Source organism: Choristoneura fumiferana, chromosome 3, assembly GCF_025370935.1.
Source record: "Choristoneura fumiferana chromosome 3, NRCan_CFum_1, whole genome shotgun sequence".
In the NCBI taxonomy this organism is placed as follows: Eukaryota; Metazoa; Arthropoda; class Insecta; order Lepidoptera; family Tortricidae; genus Choristoneura; species Choristoneura fumiferana.
Window position 1 is genome coordinate 2,465,221 of NC_133474.1, and position 8,454 is coordinate 2,473,674.

An 8,454-nucleotide genomic window follows, 5' to 3' on the forward strand; every position below is an offset into this window, starting at 1 on the left:
TTTTTTACTCTATATTAATAAGCAGGGTCTAAATTTTAATTTGACAGAGACACAAGTTTTTAAATCGATTTTTTATGAGTTAAAACATCCCTTAAAGTTTAGTAAGAAAGGTACCTTATTGTCGGTGCCGCTCTTGAATGCTTTCTGTGCGCTCGGTATCGGTTTGGAAGACGTGTCGGACGTCGGTACTTTGTCGGCGCGTCATCATCATCATCATCATCCTAGCCTATACGTCCCACTGCTGGGCACAGGCCTCCTCTCAGAATGAGAGAGCTTGGGCATTAGTTCCCACGCGGGCCCATTGCGGTGCTTGTCGGCGCGTAAAAAACGTCAAGAATCATCATAAAATGCGTTTAATTAGAGTAAGGTAAATCATCAATAACTGGCCACCCTTAGGCGGTAGCCAGTTAGGCCCTTATTACACTAGCGATTTGCGGGCGAGTTGAAAGCGAGGTGAGCGCGCAGCGAGTTCGCTTCGAGCGCGTAACGATTTCACCGCGAGCATGAAACGATATCGCCGCGAGCGCGCAACGATGTCGCTGCGAGTTCGCTGCGTTAGCGCCGAAGACGCCCTATTTATTATACGAAAGTCTACAATATGGCATTTTTGGCGCTAAAGCAGCGAACTCGCCATGCGCTCGCAGCAGCGACATCGTTGCGCGCTTGCGGCGAAATTGTTATACGCTCGCAGCGAATTCACTGCACGCTTGCCTTGCTTTCAACTCTCCCGTGAATCGCTAGTGTGATAAGGCCCTTATTGACGATTTACGCCAATTTGTCTTTTTTTTATTCGACTGGATGGCAAACGAGCAAGTGGGTCACCTGATGGTAAGAGATTACCACCGCCCTAATAGACACCTGCAACACCAGGGGGATTGCAGATGCGTTGCCAACCTAGAGGCCTAAGATGGGATACCTCAAATGCCAGTAATTTCACCGGCTGTCTTACTCTCCACGCCGAAACACAACAATGCAAGCACTGCTATTCACGGCAGGATTAGCGAGCAAGATGGTGGTAGCAATCCGGGGCGGACCTTGCACAAGGTCCTACCACCTGCTGGTCTTTAGAGGTTGATTTATAGTAATAATAATAACGATTAATAGTTACAACTACAAAGCAAAAGCATTTTTTCAGATCTTATTCTTAACTGTCACTAAACATTTTACGTCCGACAATAAGGTACCTTTTCAAATACGTTAATCATTTAGTGTGTTGAGACAAAATTAAAGGTTTTTGGTAAGAGTTTTAATACTACAGTGTTCTTAAATTAAGACTATTAAAATTAATCGTAAGTTATTAGTGGTTTTCAAATGATATCACTTCATAATCACTAAATATTTTACCACCGACGATAAGGTACCTTTTAGAAAATATATAGTGATTGTACCAACTTTTTACTAAACTTTACCTTGAATTTTGAGACTGAAAAAACTAGCTTTTTAAGATTTGTTGAGTTAATTTGGTCTCATTTGGCTATGTTTTAGCGTACTAAATATAAAAGTTTGTTGATTTGACTGTTTAATTACATTTGTAAACAACAAAGTTATTTTTGTTAAAGTATTTTTTTTATATAATAAACAACGTTAATTCAAAACGAAGTAGTTCTTATTTAGTGTCCAATTACGCATAATATTTATTCCTTCGATAAAATCCAATGGAAATATACTATAAATAGAAAAAAATGAAAAAAATCCATCAACCTTTTTTTTTTTACTTTATGCACTTTGGCAAGGTAAACTATAGGAAAACCGTTGTCCAATTACAAAATTGTTCTTGAAACCTGAAAGCCCGTACAATCTACTCCTCAAATAGCATGTCATCTATGTAACTTCCAACAATAACATACTTTTATTGGGTGTATAAGTTTGAATTCAATTTTCTTATAATCACCTTTTCTGGCTTCTGAGCTTCAACATTTTTTTAAAAAATATCTATTAAACCTACATGCATGTTTCTTACATGGTTCGATAGCTAAATGTATGTAGATTATGGGGATATCAATAACTCAATACCGACAACAAGGTACCTTTTCCCAGATAACGCCACATATTATTATTATCTTGAGATGCAGGCAAGCGGATAAAGAACCTGACTACAAAGCTTGACGTCCAGTCGCTTGGTAAATATGTTATTGTATTTGTTGCAGGGATGCAACAAGACCAGTCGTGGATGGTGGCGGAGAGAGACAAGTTCGACCACGACCTCGACGCGGACCGCGACGGCCGCCTCGACGCCGCCGAGCTGCGCCGCTGGGTCGTGCCCGACAACGAGTAAGCTCACACACACCTACCTAAAGCCGAGTTTAAACTTGCAAGAAAAATCGTGCAAGTTGCATTACATTCATCATCATCTCAGCCTATATATGTCCCACTGCTGGGCACAGGCCTCCTCTCAGAACAAGAGGGCTTGGGCCATAGTTCCCAAGCGGGCCCAGTGCGGATTGGGAACTTCACACGCACCATTGAATTGCTTCGCAGGTTTGTGCAGGTTTCCTCACGATGTTTTCCTTCACCGCAAAGCTCGTGGTAAACTTCAAATGTAATTCCGCACATGAATTTCGAAAAACTCAGAGGTGCGAGCCGGGGTTTGAACCCACGACCCTCTGCTTGAGAGGCGATAGGTCAAACCACTAGGCTACCACGGCTTCTACATTACATTGCGAGGCCGTAAAGCCAACGAGTTTGTAGTGGTCAATCGAGAGCCGCAATGTAATGCAACTTGCACGATTTTTCTTGCAAGTCCAAACTCGGCTTAACACTCGTATGAGGGTCGATCAATTTTGCTTGTAGGTACTTAATATTAATTAAACTCCCGTGAGATATATTGATCAAAATAACTAAATTAAACGGTCCAACTCACGATTATAAGCCAGCATTCCGAATCGTGAGTTGAATTGTTTAATTTTGTAACTTTTTCTTAAACCTCGTTGCCATGGTTACGTCCCCTGGCCAACTCTTTAAATTTTAAAGATTACAATTTTAAAACCATGACTTTCTATTTTTTTTGTGCTTATAATTCATCAAGCGTATTGTTCGTAATTACAAGCTCATTATTTTATGGACTGTCTCCAAAGCACATTAGTAACACGTATTATAACAGTTTTTTAAAGAAATTGTCGCTGTTGTCTCTTAGTTACAAACAAGAAAAAGTTGATTGTCCCATGAATTGGCCATTCCCGGTTGCCCGCACCCCTAAAAAGCAAAGTCAAAGTCAAGATAACTTTATTCAATTTAGGCTCAGGCAAATAATGCATGTCAAAAAAAAACTAACACCGGTTCTTAAAAACTTTTGTTGAGAAGAACCCGGCAAGAAATTACACGACGACGAATATGTTTTAATTTTTTTTTTTTTTTATTCTACTGGATGGCAAACGAGCAAGTGGGTCTCCTGATGGTAAGAGATCACCACCGCCCATAAATATCTGCAACACCAGGGGTATTGCAGACGTGTTGCCAACCTAGAGGTCTAATGTGGGATACCTCACGTGCCAGCAATTTCACCGGCTGTCTTACTCTCCACGCCGAAATACAACAGTGCAAGCACTGCTGCTTCACAGCAGGATTAGCGAGCAAGATGGTGGTAGCAATCCGGGCGGACCTTGCACAAGGTCCTACCACCTGCAATGAGTCGTCGTTGAAAGACTAGTGTGAAAAAATATTAAAATATTCGTTTAAAAGATGTTTATTAAATTTTAGGAATTGTAGCAACACAAAGGTACGAAATGAGATTAATAAAATCCTTTAATTCAAATAAGTAATTACTCCAGCAGTTATACTGGACTGGGGAGTATACCGTAGTTAATGTAACTATAACCTAACCAACAAAGGTTGGAAAACCCCTGACTTTGTCACTTCAAAGTTCAATATCTCAAAAACGGCTGAACCGATTTTGATAAAACATGTTTAAGAACCATCGCTAGAAAATCTGCTTTCAAATAAAAAAAACTGCATTTTAATCGGTCCACCCGTTTAAGAGCTACGGTGCCACAGACAGACAAACACACAGAGACACATAGCGGTCAGGTTTTTCAGTTTTTCGCTATTACCTTTTAAACTAACTAAGCACCCTTCGTGTACTATCAGCTTTATCCGTCTTTTGATTTCTTTGTGAAAATAGCTAGCAAATATGTAGGTTTATTTAAAATTAATCTTTTCAGAATCGTCATACATTAAGAACGTTTACACTGTTTCAATGTGCGTAATTATTTTAATTCTTGATTATGTCTTAAACAGAGTAAAAGTTAGGTTACTAGTGTCTCGGAGAAATTAACTTCATTTGACTTAATGTTTCTTTTAAAGTTAACGGAAATAAAAAAAAAACACGTTTAATATTATGTAAAATCCATAACTGGAGTATAACATTCAACACAAAAATATCTGGTCCTACTGGAATTCAAAAACTTGCTCCACAAGTCTGTAACCATTGGGCTGAAACAATTCATTTGGCATTTTCATTTGAAGTCGCTTTACTTTTTTTTTCAGAATTAGGTAACTTTGGGTTCTTTTTACTCGGAATCATTAGCACTATTGATTTGGTGTTGATGTTTCCCTATTTTTGTTAGTTTTGTGTTTTTTTTTTCATACAATTTATGAAAAAAAAAATTATGAATATGAATATGAGTATTTACAAAACGGACACAAAATTTGGAAAATTGGGGTCGTTTTTTTTTCGCCAAAATCAATAATAATCGTGATTCTGAGTAAAAGGAGCCCAGAATTAAATGACTTCCAATCAAAGAAACTGAAAGGTTTATGATGGGGGAGTTTTTGTCCAACAATGGACGTCCTACGGCTGATATGGTGATGATGATGAGGCGTTATGTTTTAACCCTCTAGGCTAGCATCATGTCTGCAATCCTCTAGTACAGGTTTCCAAGGGCGGTTCTAATTTACCATCATGCAACCCTCTCATACTTGTTGTTGAGTAAAAGGGCCAATCAAATTCAAATTCAAATGATTTATTCAGTAAATAGGCCGCAATGGGCACTTTTACACGTCATTTTTTTAAACTAAGGTTGACCCAAAAGGTACACTTAAAATAAAAATCCTCAGTTAATTTTTGATGATGGTTTGCCCCGCAGCGAGATAGCAACCGAGGAGGTGGAGCACCTGTTCGCTTCAGCGGACGACGACGGCGACGGCCGCCTCGCCTTCGAGGAGGTGCTGCGTCACCACCAGCAGTTCGTCGGCTCCGAGGCCACGGACTACGGAAATGACCTCATGGGGGAGCACTTTGATGACGAGTTGTGAGGTGGAATGCTCTACCAAGATAAGCTTAGGTATAGTTTTACGCGCGGGATGGATGAGGTTGGGAAAGCCGAAGGGCGTAACATGCCACAGTTCGACTGCCACTTCCTGGATTCTTTTTCAGCTTAATAAGTGCGGATTAATGGGGAATTGTTTTCCCACTTTGTTAGCACTGCGGACGATAAAGAGTAAAAATCCCAGTAGTTGAATAGTCTTAGCAAGCAGTACCGTTTTACCCATAACTCCCTCCGACCTCACGGGGACCCCGAAAGTCAGATATATTCGTTTCGAAGAAAATAAAGTTTTGATGTCAAATTTTTACGTTCCAACGGGGCCTATCCATAGGTGGGGTGTTGAGGTGGTAAGGCGGTTTGAGTAAACCCAATAATGTGCTGCATTCAGCTGGATTGCTCTATATAATTTCTATCACTATCGGACAGAACGGCTTTTCCAAGCTCTTCCATCTATCCCGTGATTTACTGGAGTTACGAGGAATGAATTAAACAATGTAAGACATGCGTAACTACGTAGCTTACAGGCGGAGCTGAGCGAAACTGACAATTTTAGAAAGGAATGTGTATAGAAAATACTAGATTTATCATTGGAAATTGAAGTTATTGGCCGCCGTTCGCCAATTACCTATCGACCGTAGAGTAGATAGTTTTTTTTTCTCAGCTCCGTCAGTAATTAACCAGTGTCTTTAATCGAACGAAATTAATGTAACATGGCTGACACTGCCATCCTCATGTGTGTGAAGTATATTTTTTTTCATCACACTTGCTCGTAAACAGTGTCGTAACATGCAGGCTACCTTGGTTGCAACCCCCCAAATAAAACCCTCGACCTTAATGTGCTTGTCATGAAACCCGTGGTCGGTAAATGAGTCATTGCGCGTACACATTGTCTTGCCATGAAGCCCAAGGTCGGTCAATGAGGCAGGGCCCGTACTGATGGTGCTGCGCATGGCGTAGCAGCAGAACCACATGCACACGCGGCTCAGGCACATGCTGAGGGAGGGGGAGGTAGAGGGCGGCGCTGCCAACAGCGCAGCCTAAGGTATCGCCAATATTTGGAAGAATTATATTTTTTCTTTTAGAAATATAAAATTTTACTCGCAAATGTGATGAAAAACATTGTATGTCGCACGGGCGGTACTAGAATTACGAACATCGACTCATTAAAGCCCTGTCTTCGACTTCGGGCTTCTAATAGACTCTCGTTCGTAATTCCTTATTTACCGCCCTTAAGACACAATATACTATTACGATCTGGCCAGAGATTAAAAAATTGCGATATTTATTATTAGTCGAAACTTTAAAGTATTGCAGTTCAAATAGATTTGATATTTTCATGTATAGTGAAATAGGTTAAAAGATTAAACTTCTATTTGCAAAGATTTATCATGTTTTTAAATCAAAATGTAAACAAAAATTTACTTCCGACTAAGAAAAAAACTAACAAAATAGTTGGAAACTAAATCTGCAATGTTTCACCCTTTCTTGAGATCTGATTCTCCCTTACTTGATGTAGAACCGAAGAACCTCATTGCGTTTACAAAATCTGTTCACCAGTCACAACACAAACTATAAAAGCCTGTTTACAAAACAAGGCTCTTGCAACTATAACGAGTAAGTTTGTTTAATTTAGTACGACTCACGGGCTAATTCAAATTGACACAACTGTCACTCACCTTACACCGATGTCTATTCTAAGCTAGTTTACCTACTGGTTAGGTAAAACTATTTTACTGTTAATCTACGGACCTCTAAAACAACAATGACATAATTGCCATTTTTTTTCCAAAAATTACTTAATGATAGGGGCGGTCATAAATCGATCAAAAATAAGTTTTTCGCGTTTATGTCCAAATAGGGAAAAATTGCATTTGGGTCGATCAACTGTCTTGTTACCTTGTTGCCATAGTTAAGTCCCCTAGACAACTCTTAAAACCATGAGTTTCTTTATGTATTCTGTGGCTAAAATTCATCGAGCATACATTTTTGTAGTAGTTACAAGCCGATTATTACATATTAAGTAGTAGTAGTATTATTATTTAAGTTTTTTTGAGAAACTTTGTAACTGTTGTATCTTGGACAACGGGACAGAATAACCCATTTTACGTCAATGTTGTATTAGAGGTGCGAAGTTTGTATTTAATTTACTAATGCCAAAGTTACTTAAAGCACATTTACAACGATTAAATACATAAATAAAGGCATACAATTAGCCCTCGGCTCTTTTTCATCCGGATGTATTTTACCTACGTTTTTTTTTTATTCGACTGAATGGGAAACGAGCAAGTGGTCTCCTGGTGGTAAGAGATCACCACCGCCCATAGACACTTGCAACACCAGGGGTATTGCAGATGCGTTGCCAACCTAGAGGCCTAAGATGGGATACCTCAAGTGCCAGTAATTTCACCGGCTGTCTTACTCTCCACGCCGAAACACAACGCAAGCACTGCTGCTTCACGGCAGGATTAGCGAGCAAGATGGTGGTAGCAATCCGGGCGGACCTTGCACAAGACACCTGTAAACCTGCCTGTTTTGGGGGCAAGTCCCCCAACCAAGTCGAGCGTTGTATATTTCTGCACGGATCGCCGCGCAAAAGGAATGCGTAGTTTAGGCTGCATTTCAACCAGCAGGGCTACTACGAAACTCGAAGTCCGTGTCGTGCGGTCCCTCTGATACTTATACTATTTAATACGAGAGCGAGAGGGACGGTACGATACGAACTTCGAGTTTCGTAGTAGCCCTGCAGATATGTGCAAGGAATGTGTTTTTCATGAACCAACAGAAACAATTCATTTACCTCGCACAGCACCGCTCTTGTGGAAACAGCGCAGCGAGGGTAGATAAATGAAGCGTTTCTATTGGTTCATGAAAAACAGATTCCTCGGAACACATCCTCGCACATCTCTGGTGAAAACGCAGCCTTAGAGGCATCAGTGCCACTGTTAAAGGTCACAGCTCGTTAGAGCCACCCGGCACCCGACCAGCACCGCCGCGACTTTCCGCGTCCACTCGCCGCGTTGACAACAAGTGGACCTCGCGTGGTCAACGAGACGGTCGCGTGGTCCACGAATTTTTTTTTTATTCGATTGGATGGCAAACGAGCAAGTGGGTTTCCTGATGGTAAGAGATCACCACCGCCCATAAACATTTGCAACACCAGATCCGAGTAGTCTATTATGAAATGAGGGTGGGG

At 40.6% G+C, this 8,454-nt stretch overlaps 1 protein-coding gene across 1 annotated transcript in view; it reads left to right on the forward strand.

The window, feature by feature from the left end:
* The window catches only part of LOC141426357 (reticulocalbin-2-like), a 36,147-nt gene extending 29,502 nt beyond the window's left edge, over window positions 1-6,645 (forward strand). The window contains exons 6-7 of the mRNA XM_074085205.1: window positions 2,148-2,271; window positions 5,082-6,645. Coding sequence (XP_073941306.1) covers window positions 2,148-2,271; window positions 5,082-5,250 — 293 coding nt within the window. The 3' untranslated portion in view covers window positions 5,251-6,645. The remainder of the gene's footprint in view (window positions 1-2,147; window positions 2,272-5,081) is intronic.
* Window positions 6,646-8,454: the final 1,809 nt, after the last annotated feature.